General features: G+C 36.2%; 1 protein-coding gene across 11 annotated transcripts in view; it reads right to left on the bottom strand.

The window, feature by feature from the left end:
• OTOG (otogelin) overlaps window positions 1–23791 on the bottom strand; it is a 113209-nt gene that overhangs the window by 13330 nt on the left and 76088 nt on the right. For 5 of the 11 annotated variants that reach the window (XM_080595743.1, XM_080595749.1, XM_080595747.1 and 2 more), the window contains 19 exons: window positions 19774–23624; window positions 19003–19171; window positions 17860–17996; window positions 16321–16410; window positions 15745–15928; window positions 12651–12871; window positions 11572–11710; window positions 10752–10832; window positions 9757–9951; window positions 8678–8890; window positions 7806–7910; window positions 7331–7441; window positions 5988–6089; window positions 5451–5549; window positions 4752–4792; window positions 3542–3617; window positions 2417–2595; window positions 1231–1335; window positions 688–807 (listed from right to left, as the gene is read on the bottom strand). In XM_080595743.1, the coding sequence (XP_080451869.1) occupies window positions 688–807; window positions 1231–1335; window positions 2417–2595; window positions 3542–3617; window positions 4752–4792; window positions 5451–5549; window positions 5988–6089; window positions 7331–7441; window positions 7806–7910; window positions 8678–8890; window positions 9757–9951; window positions 10752–10832; window positions 11572–11710; window positions 12651–12871; window positions 15745–15928; window positions 16321–16410; window positions 17860–17996; window positions 19003–19171; window positions 19774–23624 (6218 nt within the window). The other 6 variants (XM_080595748.1, XM_080595745.1, XM_080595750.1 and 3 more) reach the window with 5 other exon arrangements.

The raw sequence follows: 23791 nt of genomic DNA, 5'->3' as shown, positions 1-23791 counted from the left end.
GCTGTGTGACTGAGACTCTCTGAAGAACCAACGCATTTTTATCAGTGAGGAAGAACTACAGCTACCTAGTTATTTTGGAACTGTTCCCTGCTTGTGTACCGTCGTTCATTAAGGAAAGTATCCTCCCACCTGCATGAAAACTTAGAACTAGACAGAAGAATATGAGATATGCTTCTTGCATACATTCGCTGGTACTTAGTCTAACTTCATTTTACAAATTCAAAGCAACAGAACCTTTGCTTTTCCTGCAAAACTAGTCCACAAAGCCTTATGTCTCACTGTTGAAAAGATTTTTCTGATATTTGGACAATCTTTCATTTTCTTCAATGTTTTTGACCGTCATGATAAATCAAATTGCCATACACATAAGTCAGTTATAAAGATGTTATTCAACCCAGAAAATCTTCCAAGTTCAGACAGCTGCTTAAGGAACTGTCTTGATATTACAATCCTCCAGGAAAAGAGAAAATATTTTCTGAGAATAAGAAGTGGCCTCTTCATCTGTGTAACTGGGCAGTCTGGTGGCACACTATACATGTATAGGTAGAGCTTTTCATCTTCAAAGAGCAGGCACTGCAAGAATTTGTAATTTCTCCTTCTTGAGGTCAGAAAGTATTTGGTCAATGTTAATCTTTTCATGCAATCATAAATCATAGGTGGAATGTAAACAATGTATTAAGCACTGACCTTCACACATTCTGTTTCATTAAAGGGTGGGCAGCCAATTGAAGATGCAACTAGAACTGGTTCTATTGCTGTGTTAATGCATTCATATCTGATGCAGTTTGAAATCCAGATAGTACCAGGCTGTTAAGAATTGTAAAACAGAATCTTTACACAGCAACTCAGGAAAAACAATACTACAAATATTTGTTATACAATTCCATTGAATGCAATCTTGTTTGTAATACTTAGAGCAAAACATGATTTAGACGCACCTTGAAGTTCTGTGTAAGTACAAAGCTTAAAGTCCACTAAATCACATAAAGAGGTTATAAAATAGTCAGGTTTACTATTATTCTCTGGTATATCAAAATCCTTTAATCCTCGTAGACAGCTATATAATTGACTCTCCAAAAAACAATGTTGTATAAATGCAAAACAATTCCTAGTATTTGGCCAAATAAAGATCTTACTTGAACAATTTATACAGCAATGTATGTAGAGTGTTACATGATTTTTTTCTTTACTTCTGAATATTTTGACAGAATAAGACATTTACAAATTTACCTTAAAATTGGCAACTGTCCCATTGTTGAAAGTGTGGAGACATGACACATTCTTACAGCTACCACAGCAAGTTGTTAAATCTTTTGGAGGTTGATAGACTTGGTTCTGCCAAAATCAAATATATTAATCCTTGTATGACACCATTGTGCAACTTGACATTTTATTAGTGTAATGGGAAGATTTATTTTTTTTGGGGGGGGGGGGGGGGTATCTGATTTTAGAGACAGTTTTTAAGTAACTTTCAAAAACACGTAGCTAGCTTTTTGTGTGCTCTGTATGTTCAGGAACCTTTTATAAAATACCTTTGATCTTGATTGAAGTAAATGGGAAGGAAGCTCCAACTTGGAGAATGAACTGGTCTTTCTATCATTTTCAAATGTTAGCCTGACAGGTTACATCAACAACCACTGAAATTTTGACTTTTTACACATTAGACAACACATATATAATTTAGAAAGTAAACCATATCATATTCCTATGATTATGTATTATATTTTCTAGAAAGACACCATTTTCTTATTTAATTAATCTGTTTTCTCTTCCCAGTTCTTACTGACCTCTTATTGAGTCTACCATGTCTGGCACTTGTGCCAGTTTACAGCACAATGCAGCTACAGCTACAGATGCAAAGTGGCAGTATGCTATTGGTCCTTTAAGGATTAGCACTGTACTCTGTATGGGATCCTGCTGAGCACTGGCCCCCTTCAGTAGATGGTTCAAATGCATGAGATGGTACCGCAACTTGCAATCTGATGCACTGTAGGGGAGAATAAATTTGTCCAGCGCTTCAAACCACCTCTCCATCAAGCTAGTGCAAAACCCTCCCTAAACAGGATCTCAGCTTCAAAAAATTTAGATCAAATAAGGTCCGCTTGTCTTTCTAAAGGGAAGCAATAGTAGGGTTATTACTGACTTTACTGTGTCTGTTCTGTGCTCCAGTCACCCAAATTCAACCTTGTATTTTCACAGCAAAATGAGTAATTTTTAGGGAGAATAGATCACACAGTGAAATACTTATGAATTTAGGGCTTTACGAAGAGAGGTAGCACATCATTAGAGGGGGGTCTCATAGTTCCTTTTCCTGTCTTGTTCCCATGACTATAGCCTACTAAGGAAAAAAAAAACAACAAAATGTAATGAAGACCAATAATCACAATATAAATGTCTAAAATCCTGAATTTCTTACAGCTTTGCACTTGACAGCACAGGCTACTGATGATGTGTTTATTTGGTAGTATTTAGTAGAAGGATCAATCACATTTGTACAAGAAGAAATATGGCAAATGCCATCTGGACTGTGTTCCACAATTTTCTGTCCAGGTAGCAGCACACCTCTCTCATTACTCAGGCAAACTTTGTCTCTCACTACAAGAAAAAAAAAATAAAAATAAAAAAATAAACAGCTCACTCAGGACAATTAGCTTGGTATCAAAATATTTAAAAAATGTTTCAGACAGTAAAATGGAAATGGAAAAATCTACTCTAACTCTTCAAGAAATATGTCAGATTTTCAAGTGTAAACTGTTAATAATAATGAACTAATGCTTCATTACAACTGTCAAATTACTTCAAAGATAACCATGGATGATGAAATCTAAGTAAATAAAATTCTATCAGCAGTACCACAAAAATGACAGTGCAGACTTCAGCTGATTTGAATTGTGCTTTAGGATAAGAAGTGTGCCTGAGAATGGCTATTGCTCCCCATCGATTTCTGAGGGAGCAGAGGATAAATAGCTCAGAAGTATATACCTTTGCTGTAGAAATCTATGCAAAGACAATCCCAACTTCACTGGCCAACTGAGTGCCCCCAAGGAATTATTTTTTCCTGAATTTTCTGAGACACTACTGGGCCAAGATGAATTCTGAATGGTGCTCAATGCTACCTCCTTGATCACATAAAACACGTAAGCATATCTACCAGCTCCTGAGTAGTCTCATAATGGGTTAGTGGGACTATTCCTGGACATCAAGTATGGGTTTTAGTTTCTTGCTGGAGTCTTCCTTCCAACTCATTAAGGCTTAGGCTGTTTAGTCAACACTTACCAACTTCTCCTAAACTCTGTCTTCTATTTCCCTGCACAGACTTCCTGTTGTAGGAAATAACAGAATCCAAGAACAAGCTATAATCAACCAAATATTTAGAGAGCAGTCCTGTTCTCCTGTCTTTTCGTATGCTATCTGTGAATTATCAGTCAAATATTTCCTCTTATGTACCACGTTCAAAGCTCAAATGTACAATTTATAGTTAATTATAATTACCTTGCACTTAAAAGGGTGTTTCTTTCAATCAAATTGTTTTCAGACTTACCACATTTGTATTTAACACAGTTACAGATATTTTCTGTACTGTTCTGAAACTGTTCATCTATCTGAAGTTTCTGCCCCTATGGGTATAAAACCAGGAAAAAAAAAAAAAAGATAAGTAAAATGACAGTGCTTGCTCATTTATATTGATCTTTTTTTTGTAAACACCTTTCCTCCAGGATTCGAATAACAGTATCTCTTGCCCCTAGAAGTCTACTTTGGTTTCTACTTTGATCACCCACAGTGGCATTAAATTTAGTAACGACAACAAAATGGGATTTTTTTTTACACCTGAAAAATAGCAGCAGTTATTGGTGTTGTCAGTACAGGAGACACATAGGACAAAGATGACTATGGCAGGCCAACAACATGATGCAATGGCTTGCCTTTATACAGAACTCTCCATACAGTGTGGAGTGTATTTTTTCATGGAGTAACTTAATGGATGTAAATAGTATTGCAACAGTATAAATGTACTTTTTAATTTTTCCTTTCATAGTTTACATGCATGCGATTGAAGACTTTCCTCCCATTCCTGATTCCTTCTGCCTAAGTTTCTTCATATATAAAATGAATTAACAACTGCAGTTGCAAAGCCATTTGAAGTTTACTCACTAAAAAATCCTCAATAAAAGCTGAGTACTATTTTCAGTTCCTTCCTAGGGTTTCAAATTAGAATTTTTATTGATTATTCCCACTGCAGTATTATTTTCTGGATAAAATATCCAGTCCTGACCAAGAACCTAATCCAGCAATGCTAATAAGCATTTTTGCAATGCAGAACAAATCACAGTGGAATACAATTTAAAAAGTTTTGCTGAGTCAATGGTCTGGGTGCATAATACAGATTAACATATGCACTATGACAAATAATATTAACTAAATACTAAGCTTTAAAGTATTTATTTCTGACAATTGAACAAAATTCTGTCCTTGGATTCATGAAAGTAGTTCTACTCTATGAATACTCCGGGCAGCATATAGTCATAAAAAATTAAGACATATCAATACCATACAGTCATTTTACTCTGCAAGACATTAAAACTTAAATGGCTTCATAAAAACTGAAATAATTTCTTGTAAAACAATTAAAAAAAAAGAGAGAATGACATGCCATTTCATATTTTACTGATAAAACTATTAGTAAGATACTAACAAATATTTTTATTAACAAAATAATAAAAGCATAATGACAAATACAATGGATTCCATACCAGTTTACACTGAGGTTTAGGGATTGTTTCGCATGCACATTCTAAAACAAAATACAATTACAGAAACAATGAATTAGAAAGTTATATGCAATTTCTTTAAAACAGAGCATCACAGAGAACAGAAGTTCCACATTTTCAGGTCATCACTGAAGAAGCCTTGCAGGTAGGTATTTGAAATACACCAGCCTTAGAAGTCCAGAATTATATCTGGTTTTTAATCCATCCTGAAAACTAATACCAGCTTCTGTGACCACCTTTACATATCAGAAAAATTTACAGCATTTTATCATCTGCAGTCCATCTGAACATGTTGAAAAAAATACGATTATTCTAGCCTCTAGCTATTTTGAAGCAATGATAATCATTATAATCAACATAAAGAAACGGAGAATTGTGTTTAAGGCATCACAGAAAGATGTATGATATACTACCACCTTTGTAAACTGTCAAATTCCTGACTTGTGAACATCTCACAAATTTTTTTTTTAAAGCCATAAATAATTTACTAACTGTGACTTTACAATGTCTGTTCATAAGATGTTCACCCTGGTAGAGCTGGCTTGTATACATGGCAAATAACCATTTGCACAACTTAGAGTCTATGTCTTTATTAATTTTTAAGACTTATCCCCAGGAAGCCATAGCTCTTGTCAGTGTCTTATTTTCTAAGTCAACTGAAATAAAAAAAAGTCATTTTACCACATGTCCGAAATGGGCAGCACTTCTCTGGGCTCCATACCTCCACCAAAGACATGCCTAGCATACACTTGAATTCGGGACAACGATGTATTTCACAAACTAAAATTAAGGGAAAGAAAATCCAGTAAACAGAAGGTCGTCATATTTTGTTGAGCGGTAATATGAATCAAGAGATACTAAATGGCTTATTTGTACTGAATACTTTTAGAAAACATCTTACTTGAAAAGACAGATGATCAAAATTTAACTGTTAGCCATCAGGTAATAGTAGTGTTGAGTACAACTATCCTAGGCAAATATTTAAAACAGTTTTAAATCTCCAGAATTTGGGGTCTGAAATTGGTCTCCATGATACATATATTCAGATAATGCTTTAGGCACGTCAAGATTTAAAAGGAAAGAGTAAACAGATTACAGTTTGCTTATATACACAATGGAGCTGTCTCTCTAATCCACCATTTTTGGCACTGAACATCCACACTACAAAATTTGCTATGTTCTCTGTTACTTAAAATATCAAAATCAAGTCAAACTTACTACACTGGTATGTAGGGCAACATCTCTCTGTGGTGTTGTCATCCACAATAAGAACTTCTCCTTCTTGACATTTGGGTATTTGATCAGAGCAAGCCCCGCATGCTGGAGAAAACAATTATTTAAAACTAAAACACGGGAAGAAATTTTACTACTGCCTAGGAAACAGATACCCATAAGTTTCTCACAGACACATATGAAAGAGCAGAGGTACTCTGAAGTCATTCCTTCCCTACACAAGAGGCTAATATTCAGCGCAGCTTGGCTTTTATTTGTCCCTTCTATTAAATGGAATGAATGCAGTAACTCTTTGTGAGTCAGATCATACCAAACAGGATTTTCTCTCAATTTCTTTTGTTATGATTTTTTTTTTCCTAGTTTTTCTCTCCTGCCAAGTCACCCTGTTGTTTTCAGGAATGCTTCTTCTGCTAGGACTATAGAATACCTTTGATCCACAATTAAAGGCATTTCCTGTGAGCCCAGCATTGTCCTCCCACTTAAACACATAGCAAAACCACAGTAGGTACATTCTGGTATTTACTCAAAGACTCATCATATCAAAAAATAGACAGAAGGATGTTGTGCGGACAGAGAGAAAAACCAAGTGCAGCATGCTGCTATCACATGCTCAAAGTGACTCCCTGAATACTGTAAATAACAGAAGTGTATTTAAAGTTTTCTTTGAAGGTTCAAATTTTTGCACATGGAAATTCTACTCAACATGACGGCCTATGATTCATAGAAAACTACATGCAAAAATGGAGTCCATTCAAAAGAAGCCTACAGGACATATCATTATCACATTATTATCCTACAGAAAACAACTCTATGGTAACAAACAGAGCTCCTAAACTGATACCAAAAGTGCAATTTCATTACTGAATTAAGTTGTTAAGGGTCAACCCCAAGGAAACTGAATAAATTTGCATAATACTCTCATATGTTATATTTCCCATCAAATAAGATTGGCCACACCTGATACAACACCAGGATATAGGGAGCAAAAGCACATAACAATTTCAGTCTTCTTTCAGATAGAAGAGTCTTACAGCCAGTCCACACACTGTGCATGGACAGGCTCTCAAAAGCCCTCAGTTGCTTCACCCATGGGCTCCACCATCACTCCTCTACATTACCCAAGAACACTACTCAGTTGCACAAAACCACTCTATGATTTTTGGTGGTTGTTGCCATTTCCTATGTCCTGTAAACCTAAATGCCACTTTCAAGCCTTACTATGCTTGGAGAGCTGTAGAAAGTACAAAGAACCTGAGCTGAGAAGTTATTAGCAGGCATCATTGCATATGCAAAAACACTTAAAGACTCAGCAAGCCAGGATTCCATACCACATATATAGGATATGCAGCAGGTACTCTCCACCCGAGCAGCAATTAATGTTTGATCCTCTTGACAGCTTGGCATCTGCTCCATTGGTTCACATTTTGCTGGATCACATTCTGAAACAAGCACAACAGATTATTTCTTTATGTAAAGTACACCATTCCTCTTTAGTTATGCTATATGTGTAAGAAATGACAACGTAGAGCAGAGAAATATTACAAGACCCTGTAGAAATCCTTTTATTTTGTATCACAAAGTGATACACACATCCTTCCTTGCCTGAAAATTAAACAAAATATTTGTTTATGTCTGCACCAACTAAGGCATAGTCCAACCCTGAGCTTTTAGATGAAAGAATTTTTTTTTAAATTGACATATTAACAATGATGTCTATGCTAACTTTCTTTTGCTAAAAAGTTGATCTATTAGTTTACTGTCTTTTACACGCTGAACTGTGTTACCTTTTCAAAAGAAACCTACCGCAAACATAGTTGGGACAACAGGATTCTTCACTGTAGTAAGTAACCAGCTTTTCCAAGCCATTACATTCTGGGATTAGGGATTCACAAAGGCTCTGATTGCAAACTATTTCATAAAGGGAAAGAAAAAAAAAAAGAAAACTTCTAAACTACATTATGCATTTATAAATTGAGTAGTGTAAAGCAGTATTTGCAGAGCAGTATTTGCAGTTTGATAACCCCATATCTCCAAATAACCACTACAAACTAGCAAAAAAAAAACAAGACCAAGATCAGAAGTGTCCAGTATTTGCCACACTCTCTGTGGAGGCAAAATTAAACGAGAGCTTAATTCTTGTGAAATCGCCACTTAAAATAAAATATATATATATTTCCTGTGGAAAATTCATTACAACAGTATCAACCCAGGTGGCCAAAACAGGAAAACTTGCAACTTGTTTTGAAGATGGCCTTTTTAAGCTAAATATGAATTAAGAAAATATAAAATAAAAGCTTTTAACCTTTTTTTTTTTTTAGTGGTGACTTTGTAAAGTCATCTGATATCTTTTTCTAATAATTAGTTATATCATTGATTTGTATTTGGACGTTAAAATAGATCATTAGACTGCACAACTGTGAGGAACACAATACATACCAAATAATCACAGCTTTTTCAGTTCTTAGCACACTTCTCACCTCCCTCTCCCTTTCCCCCAAATCCCGCTAGATGTTGAGCCAATAGTGCAAAGATTTTACAGTTTTCTGCACAATCTATAAATTCAAATAATTACCATACACTTCAAAAATAGGATGTGTAACAGGAAAATAAACCACAGGGAAAGGTTATTTGCATATTTCAGTGGGTAATATTCGTAATCATTAAAGAATACTTACTACAGATCTTCTGAGGACAACATGTCTGATCACCAGGAACAAGCAAGGCCACTTCTGCAAATCGCTGACAGTCTAAATTACGGATATCTGAACAGTTGTACTCCATTGGAATAATAGTCTCACTGTCAACACATTTTTCCATACAGCATCCACTCAAAGAAGTTTTCCAGATCTCACCAACAGCATGAGGTGTTCCTGAGCTGTCTGTACAAGCTAGGTCAGGACAAGAGAAGACAGAAGCAATTCCTTTTTATTTCCAGTTTTCACCACCATTTTCTTCCACAGAGGGTACAGAACTATAAAAGTTCCAGAGTTTTTAAGGCATCACTTATCCATATTACCCCAACAAAAAAGTTAAAGAGGAGACAGTCTGAGACTGAGTTTGTATGGGAATGCAAGACACTCAATACCCTCCTGAGGATCAGGATCTCCACTTTGTTTTGAGTCTCCACTGCAAAGCTAGGTATTTAAGATCCCAGTCTGATCCTTTGTTTTTAAACCTGTGATCTGAAAAGAACTTGCTTTTGTATTTCATACACGACAAAACTTTTATTAATTTACAGTGCTTTATGCAATCTGTTTTTAAAATTGCATCTTTCAGATTTGTGTTGTTAGTGTTAAGTATTGGTCCACAATTTGGTGTCCTCAGGCAGAAATGTAATGAAAAGAATTATCAATGTTGGCAGATAGAAGATAGGACGTATATAATCCAAAATGTGTAATTAACTGTTGCTGCATAACTCTTGAATTCCATTTAGTATCAATAGGTTGGACTCCTTGGCAAAGGGCAAGGTGAAAAGGAGGCCAAGACTAACATACTTCAAATAATGGAACACATAAGCATAAGTAAAACCTACCATTTTTAAGGGCATCCTCCAGCTGAGAGAAGTTGAGCAAAGTCATATGCCACAAGGACATTTCCTGCTTGCCCACCTGTAAAGTTAATGTTTACTGAATCCCCAGAGGCCTCAGCTGAACAACATATGCAAAGCCTATACAACATCAGACCAGGCCTGGATAATGAAGCATCTGACCACCAGCTTGCAGACAATGAAGAAGAAAATTGCATCAAAACATACCACATTTTTCTTCAGGAATACAGAGAGCAGTGTGAGCTCGGTGCAGAATGGTCCCTCCAGCACAGACACAGCCTTCTGTCAACACTGAACAGGTGTTTGAATCCAGAGAAGCAACTTCATTATTCTGACAACTATCTGGAACCTCACAGGCAGGTATACAAGCCTGGTAGGAGAAGTTTTCAGAGCAGGGGAAGGCTAGAAATGAAATAAATCAGTTATCTGAAGACCTAATCACTTGAGGGTGTACTACCTAAGAGAAGACATGGTTGTCTTCTTGTCAACTTGTTGTTTGCCAACTCAGTAGGATCTACCAATCTAAAACACTGTTACACATCTTCTACGTGAAAAATTCAAACAAAAAGAAATTTCACAAGCACTTCACTTCTTTGTGGTAACATTTGTGTCAGGCTTTGTTTTGCGTTTTGGTGGTAGAGATAAAAAACCATGCAAAAGTGTTGACACAAAATAATTCATACTTGAAAAACATTTACAAATACCAGATTTATAATGGTACACAGATTAATAATGCACAGATTAATACACAGATTAATAATGCAGTGTTTTGAAACACATCAAGTACTTTGCAGTGGATAAAGAAAACGGTGATTACTAAAGAGCAAAGTATAGTCTGTTACAAAAAGATATACATAAAGGCAAATTCAGCCTTGTTTTATTTGGAACAAAAAAGAATGGCATGAATTCATTGCTATATTTAATAGATATTCACATTAATCACTCTCTTGGATGAGGTATGTTATTTTAAAGTCCATGGACACAGTTAAACTTAACATTCTTTACACTATTAATGCAAATTCATTGGTATGTAATGAGTGCATGCTGGAATAGATTGATTTAACCTTTGCTGTCAAAAACTTAACATGATGGATCAAAACTGCTTAAATGCGGGTCACATACAAGCTGCATATATATGGCAGAAAGAGAATGGCTACGAATGCCAACATTGTGGTTCTGTGAACAGCCAGTAGGATCCTTACCATGTAATGATACCCAAGTCACACAGCAGTACAATCTGGAATGATGGTAATGAGATGATGCCCAATTCACAAAGGGACTGTCTGCTCAATAATAAAGAAGGTTCCAGTTTAGACTTAATTAACTTAAAAGCTAATTGGGAGAGGAGGTTGATTCTGTTCAGCTCCACGCTACTAAAAATGGCTATAATGCCCCACAGGAAATATCTAGTGGAGCCCTGTAAATAGAGGAACTCAGGCTTTAAAAAAACAGTCCACAGCATGTTAATGCGTAGTGACCACAAAATCCAGCTATGACTTCATTGTTCTTCCCTCCTAGGTGTGTACCACCAGATACACTGTGGTATAAAACCAAGAGAGCATGCATCCCGTCATGATGGATGGAGTAGTTAACTATATTTACAGATATATTTTGTAAGGTCTCTTTTTAAATGTATATTTGCAATTGAAATTCACACAAACTTGAATATATATACTTTTAAATCTGACTATTTTTAAGCTTTAGACTCCATGACTATTGGTTTTATTTGCAGCACATTATGACATGCCCATGCCCTGCTGACAAGTATAGGTCCCATTTGGCCATGCATTTTAATATGCTTAACTTTTCCATCTGTGAAATGGATATAATGAGCCTGATTCCTTTTGCACACTGCTTTCTATTTTATGATAAAAGTTGCTGAATTTATTATCTCAATAATAATTTCCAAGGTACCTGAAAACCCCAGGAGCAGTGATATTTTCAACTGTTATTCAACTGTTATTACTAGGCAGGTTTTGTCTCAGCAAACACTAGAGGTACGCGTACATGGAGAATACTTACGGCAGTAATCAGAGCTCCTCCATTCTATACAAATATTAAATTTGTTGCACATTGCCACATAGGCAGCTAGTGAGATGCATGGATTTTGAATGTACTTGGTGTCTTGAACCCATATATCACAGAATAGCTGAGGTGGAACCTAGGAAGGAAAAAATCAAAAATATTGTACCTTCGTAGAGACCCTGCTATGTAGCAAAAAGATTGACTTTTTAAAATATCAGCTACAAACAACTAAGGCAAAAGTTCTTGGTTCACAGGAAAAAGGGACCATCTGACTTTATTGGTCTACAGAGTGTCTACTGGTATTTAAGGGAAGGTTTCCTGAACATGTTTAAATAAAAGAGAGAGAGAGAGATGTGAGAGATGTCCTTATACTCTTCAGTTTCATCTATTATAAATGCCAAGGCAAAAGCTAATATAATTTTTCTAACAGAAGACATAATTACTAACTGGACTTCATTCTTTCTTCCTATGTGCTTTTGTTTGGTTTTGACCTCCTCTTCATCAAACCCAACAATATGCAAAAGTTGAAATGGTAAATGAAGTCACAGGAGCACAAATAAATGTTTTGTTTGCACAGTTTTCTACTTATGCTTACTTTAAGGGGTCTGCTCTACCCTCTCCTCACTGTAAGCTGGAATTCCTGCTCTCTACAGCCCTTGAGAATGCAGGCCTTTACATTATGCATTGTGATCTGGAATTTGTTAAATTACTGAACACTTAAATATGAAATAAGTCCTAAAATTATTTTACTTTGCTGTACATCCTATTGATTCAATTGAATTATCTGGGACTGATTTATAAATTAGATGCTATTACCAAAACTAACAGAGATATATTAGGAATTCTGAAATTGTCAGTTGCTTATTGCAACTCTCCTATCAATTTGCTGCACTCTTCAATTATTTTTATCTCGCAACCGAAGATACAAAAAAGTATATTCTCATTCAAAAAAGTATATATCTCATTCCATAAATGTGGTTACATGCAGTTCCACATTAATGAAACTATCAAGTATACAAAATTCTATCACAACAGCATCTCTCCCAAAATGTAAGCTTCCAAAATAGTTAACATACATAAGGGTGACAGCTGCTGAAGGTCTGGTTCAAAACCAGTCTTAAGCACTCTGAGCAGTCCATGACTGAGCAATTAGTTTCCTGGTGCCTGTCTTCTCCAACATACTTTAATGTGTCTGGCACTTGCCAGCTGTCTATAAAAGTCGATGGAGCATCACTTTTGCTTAACACTGTCCTGTTGGGTAGCATCAGGTCATTTTCCAAGCTTCTATCACAAAGACCTATGTATTACCAGAAAAAAAGAGCAGGTTAACACTGGACAGTTCATTGTCAAGTATGTTTGAAGCGGCATATTCAAACACGTAAATTGCATTTAAAAAAATTAAAGTAAATTAAAAAAGTACACGTTTTTTCTAAAAAATGTACACAACATGACAGTATCACAACCCACAACAGACATGCAAAGTTTTGTAGGATAAAGATATAGGAACTTCACACAAAGTGAAGTAAAGATGTATCTGTGAATTGCACATGCATGAAACAAGAACTATGACATCTAAATGTGCTGTTCAGAGCCCAGCAATGACATGCAAGCTTCACTGCTGAGTTGCACAAGCACTAAAGAAAAAAATACTTTTTTTTTTTTAAAAAAAAAGGTTTAAAAAAAAAAAAGGTTACAAAGCACCTCCATGTATAGCAACAAATGAAAACTGCAAATATTATCGGAAAAGGCAACTCCCATTAAATGTCAAGATGTCTATCTGATACTGTACTTCAAAAGTGTAACACCTTCTTTTACTTATGCTTCTGGGCAGTGTTGAACATCTTTTGGCTTAAGAGCTAACATAAAAGTGCAGCTTTTGGCACTTCCCGGTACATTTATATTACCACTCAGCAGGAAGAAAGCAATCTTTTATTTAGTTTCTTCACAGAATGCAGCATCACATCTTGTTTCTGTTTAAACTAAGGTAGCTGGCATTTTCAAAACACTGGGGAACAAAGGAAGCAACATAGAGCACATGGAGAGCAATTTGGTTAACACAGAACATCCACGTATTACAATAGTCTCTGCTGGAAAGTCTTTTAAGAGCCAGCCAGTACAAAAGCAGAATGACAAATCAGTCTCCCATTCTTTCCTTCCTAATCACAATTTCTGATGTTTTTGTATCAGATTTCTAGAAAGCATTCTTCTGATGTTTCAAGAAACTTTCATAACAATTCTAAAGATATCTGTTCAGCAATTACTGGTGAATTTAACCCTTTTCTAGAAAATTGGTGTTTTAGTATTTTTCACTATGAGCAAGCCACTGAAAATCAGTGATATAGCAATAAGCATTCAAGAGTAAAACAGCTTTTGAAGCTGTAAATATTAATTGACCAAAAATGTTTCTGATTGAATATTCAGAGGTTGTGAGTTTATGCAACACAAACAGAAAGTACTGACTTGACTTCTGAGAGCTCTGAAGGGACTGCTACCCCGTCTGACAACTTTTTCCAGTTTTCTTGTACATTGACAAGAAAACACAGCAAAACTAAGGTTTCACATTTGACTTGGCTGGACCTGGCTGCCCCTACAATGACATGCTTGCACTGTTTCACCAGTGTTGTTACAGAGATGTCCATAATCCCTTGTGACATCCCTCATCTCCCATACCAGCTCTTCACCACTTCCCATGTTTGCCTGATCCAGTCACTGTTAAAGGCACTGCTGTCTGATGCAGATACTTCCAAGGGATACTTGCTGCTACAAAACTGTAATGGTGCCTTCAGTTCCATGTTTTACCTGAAGCTGAGAAATTAGGATCTACTGGTACTGCAGATCAGCCTAAAGGCATTCTGAGAAAGCTCAAGAACAAGAAGCAAATAAACGCAGAAAGCATGATAGCTCAGTGTAGACTAATATACCCTGAAAAGGTGCAGGGCAACCTTAAAGTGGGTTCTGGTGAGTCACAACAGACAGCAATGTGCAGGCAGGTTTATACAGAGAATCCCAATCAGAGATGAATACCAGAAATACATAGCACATTCTCCAGAGAAGTTGTGCATGGAACACCAGCCACAGGGACATGTTGTCATCTTGCTAATGGACCGTGTAAACCAGGAATGTAATGTTCCTAATTCTCCCTATCACAATAATCAAACAGGTAAAGGCAAAAGAGACTTTCGAGTATAACTTGAATCAGGCCTACTAAAAAATATTATCTTTACTTTCTTATTTCTGTTTGATCTAATTACAATTAGCCGTACAGAGAAAGAATGATATTAAAAACAAAGGTCAGAGCCAATTACAGATAATAACCCAATTTCAAAATGGCAGTAAATTCAAACTCTCTTCCTTTGCAAGAAGCATTACTGTCCACAGGACTTGGAACTTGACTGAGCTATCACTGGTATTTGATACTGAGCTACAGGCATTTGCCCTTTCTGAAACTGGCAAGATTTCCACTGTAATTATGAACTCCATAACCCTGGTTTCCAGCTCCAAATTACAGCAGATAAATTTACAGATTCAGGTGTCAGAGTAAGGATATAGAACAACACAAAAACATGCTTGCAAAAACTATATCACTAGCAGCTTATTCAAGTTCATGTTTTTTTCAGAAAAGTAACTACATGAAACGATTGAGCAGACCTAACGGAGTGCACTATTGTGGTTATCTAACCCATTACTATTAAAAAATTCCCCCTGAACTATTTCCTCTAACAGATAAACTAAGATAGATTCTCTCAAGTTAACAGTTCCTGTGAATTCTGACCTTTAGAAACTGAAAATAGCACAGATCACTTCCTATCAGATGGACAGCAAACATTAAATCTGTAAATGACTTTATTTGACATTACAGATTCATGTCTGACTTACTTATTTGGGTTTGATTACAGCAATTGTACTTGTGATTCAAACGGGCTACATTCAGAAGCAAAACTGTCAGTAAAAAGTGATTGCATTGATAGGTATTAAACGTTATTTCAACAACCGACCAACTTATTAATCATTTCATGTTAATAGATTTTTGTTTGTTTGTTTGTTTGTTTAATTTGCAGTGATCTGCAATAACTGTTTTAAACAAGATTCTACAAAAGATGTAATTAGGAAATTGTGGTTCCTTATCAAAGCATCTGAATATCTTTATTTTTAGCAGTACTCTATACTTACCACATAGTCCCAAAGCTTTTGGTTCTCTGGTAGTATTGAACTCTATGATCATCACACCTGTGTTGTGAAACCACTGAATTCTGATTTTTGTTGGGGTCTCAACAGCATACTTGAAGCCTGAATCCTCTACCTTGTATCCATATTTTCTAATAGTAGGCCAAGCAAATCTTGAATTTACTGTTATCTAAAATGCACACAGAGAAGAGTTTAAACGTCAGGCACCAAATGCTGTAGGTAGAAGAAGTAAAGTCAGATTTTCAACAGTTTAAGAATCTATCTCCTAACCAATTTAAAAAGAAGCTAGGCTCATCTTCACAAAGATATCTAAGCACTAAAGAGAAAAACAATCACTTTAACTGCCTTACTCTGTGACTTACCTCATTAACTGTCCCTTTATCACTGTTTGACTCTTTGAATTTAAAAGGAGTTTACTAAATTCCCAAGTCCTAACAATAGAATATATTACCTATTGTGTCTTATGCTAAACTTCCATATCCACATGAGAAGATAGCTGAAGACTACAGAAATAAGATGCTATCTAGAAGGCAGAGAAAATTAAAACCTCAAAGTACTTACTTTTCTACTTAAACGATTGATAATAATTTGGTCTGATATATAGGTTAAATTCAACATTGCAAGGCACAGGGAAGTTGAACTTGAATTATTCTGTGGAGAAAGCATAATATATAAACCAGAGTGATAATGTGCAAAAGCTTTATACATTAGCTGTTCATTATTTTTAGATACCAGGACATTAAGGATTGTTTGTGTATATTTTTAAGACAGGAAAGCTGCTGCTGTTTGTACTTTAAAGTTTGGACTACAAAGTTCATCTGGATAGCATTCTTGCAAAATACACAAACAAAATATTATTGTGGTTAGGAACTGTGTTGTATCAAAAAAAAAAGAAAAAGAAAGTACAGCAGAATAACTGTTTGGACATTGAAAAATAGGAATTACATATCTGAAGGTAAGCAAAAAGAGGACTGCGAATGATGAATTTATATGATCAATGAACAGTACAGAAGAAATGGATCAGAAACACATGCACACTTATAGAGCTACAAGGTGTTGAACAAAAAAGAAATAGCATTTAATATAACATAAAGCAAAAATACGAAAGTCAGAAACAGATCTGCTTTGTCATACCAATCATACTGAACTTGTAGAACTAACTTCGATAAGGTATAACACTATTCATGACCAAACCTTGTGTGAATATTCATATGGATGTCAACATTACCTAGCTTTCACAGAAGAGTCTGGAGTTAAAAGAATTTTGTAAAGACAATTATTCCACACTCATGAGCACTTAACTCTTCATGACATAAAGCCAATCTCTACACTAGGCAAAATATTCTGTATTTGTTTCTTGTAGGGTTTTTCTCTTCCCTCTCTGAAACAGCAAATACTTGCCCCTGTCCAAGACCTAGAAATGTACAAGGTGGTCTAATTTTTTCTGACAATACTACATTCTTTTAGGGATCTCAAGATTGCTGTTTCCAGTGCAAATTTTTCCACGTGTAAATATATGAAAAGTGATACAATGAAATACTTTGCTAGGCTGTGCTAGCCTGCATTCCTTGAAACAAAATTAGGGTTGAATGAAACTTAATAAGGAATTCAAGTGTGTTAATCCTCACTCAGCAAGGCAGTGCCTGATGAAATGCCAAGTGGGCTAATGCAGCTTCAGAAAGTTCTTTCAAATTCTACATATCTTCTCTTTCACGCAGTAAAGTCAAATAAAGCTAGATACAAAAAAAATAGCACTCTGCAATGGTACTTTTTACATGCTGATGGGAGTGACTAATAAATGAATGTCCATTTAATCTCTCACAACGTTGCCTGTTTTACACATAAAATATGGATCTACCTCTCACCTTCCAGCTGTTTCAGGATAAACTATGCCCATACAATTCTTGCAAAGTATTGTAAAGTGCAAGTACAATTCATAGATATTGCATAGGATTGAATAATTAAACACAATTGCATGCAAATATTATAACCTGTTATTTAGAAAGACGTGCATTAGAGGAATATATATGTAACTCATTCCCAAGATACATCTTATTACCAGTACTGAACATCCTTTGTTAGCTGATAAACATTAGTTACCATTCTACAGTCAAGGATATGGATGCTTATAGTTTCATCTTGAGTTTGACTAACAATGTAGGATGCTTCTTTGAATAAAGCCAAATGATTTCCATCATAGGTTACAACGCTCAGATCAGAGAAAATTGTGCAACGACCTAAGAAAAATAAAAATAAAATAAATGTATTTTCTAACTTAATAATGTATTTTCTAATTTATGTTACTTTCTGTAAATACTACAAAATAGGAAGATAAAATATTGAGTTATATAAGATTAACTTCTTTGCTGTACAGTTTAACATATACAGCACATTTTCAGCTATATGTCATCACCTTTGCTTGCATCTCTGTAAAGGGACAGCAGAGTCAAATCCTTCATGTTCTAGTGGGACAATCTGCAGTCCTCTGCAATCAGTTACTTTCTTACAGTTCTTGCCAGCACATTTTTATAATTTTTACAAGCCCTAAATTAGCAAAAACATGGATGGCAGTGGATCATGCCAGATCCTTAGTTCCCCTTTAGTCTTGTTCCTGAGGGAGCTCTTTTGCACATTCCCTTCTTTCCAGGCTTACTGCTAAAGTTTTTATGTTTCAAATGGTTTGAAGTTCTACTCTTAGTTATTTCGTATTCTAGATTGTAAGTGGAAATTTGCATTGCTTATCTCTGCATTCTTTCTTTGCCATTATGGATTAAATTTAATTTTCTTTAAGGTTTGGATACATCCTGCCTAATTCTATGTAATTGAAGGGAGTGACTACAGTACAGCTATGCTTCTAGAGTCCCCAGGCTGTTAACAGTGATGGTTAATGTACTCTAGGAGTCTTCTCATCCTGAAGTATATATACAATCAACCATAAAATCCACTGGCTATATTGACTATGTCTCCTCTGATTAGACAGAACACAGGTCTAAGTCAGGCAAGTCCACTGCAGATACCTAAAGCTGGATAAGATATTCATCTCACATTAAAGGAGTATTTTGATTTCATTTAATTGGGTGTAGAACTACATTTGCAAATCACATTTGACAACAAATAACCTGCACAATATGGATCTTCTTTTTCTACGCCATGGTTATAGAAGTGTTAGTTCTTAGCCTTCTTACATATGCGTTAAATTGTTACCTAAGTTCATTTGAAAAGTACTGCAAAATTAAAACTTACATGCACATTCCCACTTTGGGCAGCATTTGTCCCCATTCATTTGAGTAGCAAATCCTAAAACTCCACAGCTGGGTTGAGTTGCATTGTATGGGCAGTTCTGCGACTTATTAACTTGGATCAGCTGTCCATCCAAGCAAATGTATTTTATGCATTCATTCTCTGTGATTGGCTAAGGCATATTTAAAAGACACAGGTTACCATTCTTATCAAGCTAACATTACAATATCGCAAAGTATTTGCTCAAAAAGGGGCTCACATTCTTCAGGTACAGAATACTTATGGTGGAAGATTTAAGTGAAAACCATCTTTGAAAATCTGACCATTCTGAGGACAGTTTAAAATTCAGTCCTGTTGTAAAGGGCAGACCAGATTTTTTTTTTTTTTAACTTTAAAATAAAAGGAGTTGAGAATAAAAAGTATGGAAGAACAGAAGAAGGAAGAGTAGGATCTGTGGGAAGGAGGGCTACATGACAGAAAAATATTATTGAACAACATAAAGAACTATATTTGGCAAAAATATTCTTGTAACAATCATACTCAAAAAACTGAGGCCCAAAAGTGCATTATAGCACTTATGAAAACCATTATGCACAATTGAAGTTACCCAGACTTAAAGATATAACTGTGAAAATAACAGCTTGCCCTGTTTAATGCCTATATTTCATATCCTAAAGATCAAAACATGTCTCACAAATAATGATTTTATCAGTGTGTAAAAGTAAGCTAGATATATTCAAAACCAAACAGATAAATATGTATAATGTTACTCACTGTACAAGTCTGAAGAGTTGCTGTTGCTGTAGGCAACATAGAAGTTGATGTTGTGACTCCTGACATGGCTTCAGCTGTTGACAATCCATCAGAAAATGTTGTAGTCAAACCATAAAGTGGTTTGGTAGATAAATAGGCAAATGAGGAAACTGACGGAGCTGTTGTGACATTTGAATGGTCAGGTATCATTAATAGTGAACTCACAGAAGGTGTTTGTATCTCAGATGTTATTCCAAGTTTCGAAGTTTGTGTAGTACTGGCCAATGATGCAGCTATAGAAGAAGGTTTTGGTTCAGAGGATGAATGTACGGTGGACAGTACTGATACACTTACATTAGAAGGAGCTGCCGTTATGTTTGTGAAATATGGAGAATAAAATGTCTGAGGTATTTCTGAGGTAATGGTAACACCTTGAGTATGGACAGGTTGCATTTCTGTCATTAATTCCAGCTCTACAGATTTTTCTGTATCAGGGGACATAGGCTCTTTTGCTTTTGAAGCAATAGAAAAATAGGTTGGCTTCACAGAGGTTGTGATGGATTCTGTTACAGCTTTTGCTTTGTCTGAGGTTGCTGATATAATAGTGATGTTTTGCTCTGTACTGCTCATCACTGAAGAGGCTGAAGCTGCAGCTGATGTATGGACCGCAGCTGAAAAGACTGTACTTGCTAGAGAAGTGGAACTGTAGGCAGTGGTTGAATGTGTGACTTGCTTTGGCAACGTTGCAGTTTTCTCTGTAGCACTTTTACCCATTGATGTAGATGCTGTTGAAATCACAGGGGTGAAAAAGGCACCTACGGATGACTCACTGCCCATCATGATGGGAAATTCTGTTGTTTCTGGTAACAAATGTGAAGAGGTCAGCTTAAATTCTGGTGAAACTGTTGTTGTTTCAGGTGTTTGACTTGAAACAAGTGATTCCGTAACTGAGGACTGCCATGTGAATTTTACACCAGTATCTGCCTTCTGTGTGGAAAATGAAGGAAAGGCGTCTTTTTTAATGGTTGAAGAGGAAGTTGCAAGCACTTCTGGTGAAGAAGGGAGAATTCTGGTACCAAAAGTCAAGTCAGTTGTTTTTCTAGCTGGGACTGTAGACTGTAAAACAGAAGTTTTTGGCACATACAGCTGTGTAACTGAATCAGTTAAATGTAACTCTTTTTCAGTTTGTAAAATAACTTGTGTAGGACCTAATGAGGTAAGTAACACACTTGAATGAATGCCTTTAGGTAGGAAGGTAGTTAAGGGGGATGGGGAAGTCAATTCTACCACAGCTTCAGTTGTGCTTAATAGAATTTGTGGCTGATCAGTGGATTTTGCTAGAGTTTCTGCAGGATGCTGGTAAATTGGGGTAGTGCTTAGGCCTGTCAAGGAAGGCTTAGAAGTCTGATGAGCAAGTTTTGTATCTATTTCAGTCAAAAAATGCGGTATAGTCACAGCCTTTGTGCTCTGTGCTGGAAGTTTATCTCCTGAAGATGTTTGTTGAGGGAAGGAGCCCACTGAAGATGGAGTAAAGGATTTCTGAGCTGTAGAAGCAGTAGATTTTACTGTATCTGTTATACTTTCGACTGTAGACTTCAATGCTGTAGAAACTACTTTAGTTTCTACAGGGTATTTTGGTGTGGTTGTTACTTCCAGTATTATTTGTGTTAAAGAAGGTAAAGAAACTGATTTATCTGATAGATACTGAGAGGTGGAGAAAGTGTGAGACTTTGTTAATGGAAGTACAGCAGAAGTGGATAGAGCTGATTTTTCTTTGTCTGTCATTGCTTTGGTTGTTCTATGCTGAATGCTGAATTCAGAGGATGGAGAGAATGTAGCGTAAGTGGTATTTAAAATGGCTCTGCCTGGCAATTTGTCATATGATACTGTTATTGGACTTGAATGTTCTGCTATAGTGGATAAAGTAGAGAAAGTCAGGAGTGAGGAGGTCTTTTCTGTTCCTAACATAGATTTTGTTATAGTTGTTCTTGGATATAAAGAGATGGGTTCATGGGATGTACGTAGTGGACTGAGAGCTGTCAGTGATGCTTCTTTTCCGTATGTGGGTAGTGAAGGAAGAGAAAGATTTAAAGCGATTAGAGAGCTTGATGGTGAAGAAGGGAAAGCAGATGGCTTTCTAGTGGAGATGCTAGCGATTCTTTCTGCTTCTGATTCTTCAGGCTGTGTGGTTAACAATGTGGTTTCGGTTGCACTAAGGAGAGCACATGGAGATCCAGTGAAGGACGTTGTTTCATCTGACTCTCTTTTTGTAGCTATGAAAGGAACTGTAGTGGTTTCTTTTGATGAGATAAAGGTTTTCTTTGCTGACGTGGTAACATTACCTGAATATGCTGAAGTGCTTGTCTTCACTGTACTTAAAGCCAAAGGTGATGTGTATTCAGTAAATGTTTTTCCAGAAAACAAAGTTGATTTTGCTACTAATTCAAAAGGCGATGTTATTTTGGATGTTACCTCAACAGACAAAGGTGTCACTCTGGTAGTCTCAGGCAAAGCAGGATATTTAGTGTACAGTGTAGTCAAGTGCTCTGTTATGTTTAGAACTATGTGTGAGGGATACCCTGTTGTTGACACAGTTTTAAATGTTTTTTTTAATTCACCTAAAGCTGGAGAAGCGGGAGTAGGAACAGACACTGAAGGTCCTTTTGTAGAAAGAGTGGTGGATTTTTCAGTTTTAGAACTAGGATGCAGTGAATATGGAGGCAAATAGGAACTAGATGTATGCTCCACACAAGACGTTGTTTTGAGAGTTTCCTTTCCATGAGTTGTAAATGGTAGCAAAGTTGTTTCTAATGATTTCTCTGGGGTTTGCAGAGTTGTTGTCTTTGGACCTAGGGTTGTAGTGAGAAGTACCCCCACAGTATCTGTCAGGTGATGAACCATTTCAATAGGAGGTTCTGTAATTGTCTTTCCTAACGAAACAGGCAGTGTGGATGTTGGCAAAAATACAGTCTTTGCACTTTGTTCTGTTGAAGCATGTGCTGCTTTGGTTGTTTCTGAAGACGCTGGTTTTAGCAAAGACAGAGTAGTGATCACAGGAGAAAATGATGTTACTGTAACTTTACCTACTGTGGTAGAAGACTGTCCTATACTTACTTTTGTCCTTTCTGAAGTTCCTGTTAGGTTCACTGGTGATGTATAGGAAGGCAGAACCAGAAGAGGTAATGTGGAATATCGGGGCTGATGTGCAGTAGTTTTTTCTGTTCTTGATTCAAATGAAGGAAGTGTAAATGTTGTCAGCCCTTCTGTTTTTACTTGTGCTTCTTTTGTGGGAAGTGTCCTCGTGGCTATTTCTGATATTTCCATTATTTTAGTTTTGACTGGCAATTCTGTTGTTCTAAGTGTAACTGGTGTCCCAGTAAAAATAAAAGTAGAAATTGGTTTGCCTTCTGATCCTGTGCTTCTAGTCACTGCATGTGTAGCAGTTACTGTGTAGGGTTCTGTAGCCCTCAATAGTTTAGTGGAACCACTGCTGATCACTTGTATCTTTGTGGAGGTTTCTGAAGTGACAACAAGAGAAGACAAGCTTACATTAGATTTTGCTGTCGCAGACATTCCTGTAGTTCTTCTCCCAAATGATGTCATTTCTGCTGTCTGTGGAGAAATATATGATGATAAAGTTATGTCTGGAAGCGTTGTATTAGTTGTTACAGCTGAAAATTTAGTTTTCCCTGCAGTTGCAGTGAATTTCAATTTTGAAGCAAGTGTTGTTTCTATGTCCTTTGTTTCAGGTACAGGAAATGAAGTTACCACTTCACTGATCACTGCCGAAGTTGTACTTGATGTTACGTGTGAAACTGCTGGTGTTTGAATGATGGGTGGCAAGGGTGGACTATCATCTGCAGGTTCAATGCCTGAAATAAGACACAAATAAATGACGGTCTGATATTTATAAATAAATTACAGACATAAAGCTAGTGGAGCTAGAAGGAGTTTACATTAACTCATTTAGCTCTGATTTTTTCACTTGCCTTTAAACTTCTAAACATCATAAAATTCAAAAATAAGTTAATTCAATCAT

Source organism: Anser brachyrhynchus (assembly GCF_964034855.1).
Source record: "Anser brachyrhynchus genome assembly, chromosome: 5".
In the NCBI taxonomy this organism is placed as follows: Eukaryota; Metazoa; Chordata; class Aves; order Anseriformes; family Anatidae; genus Anser; species Anser brachyrhynchus.
The sequence above is the reverse complement of the archived record's forward strand: the minus strand, read 5'-3'. Positions and strand labels throughout refer to the sequence as shown.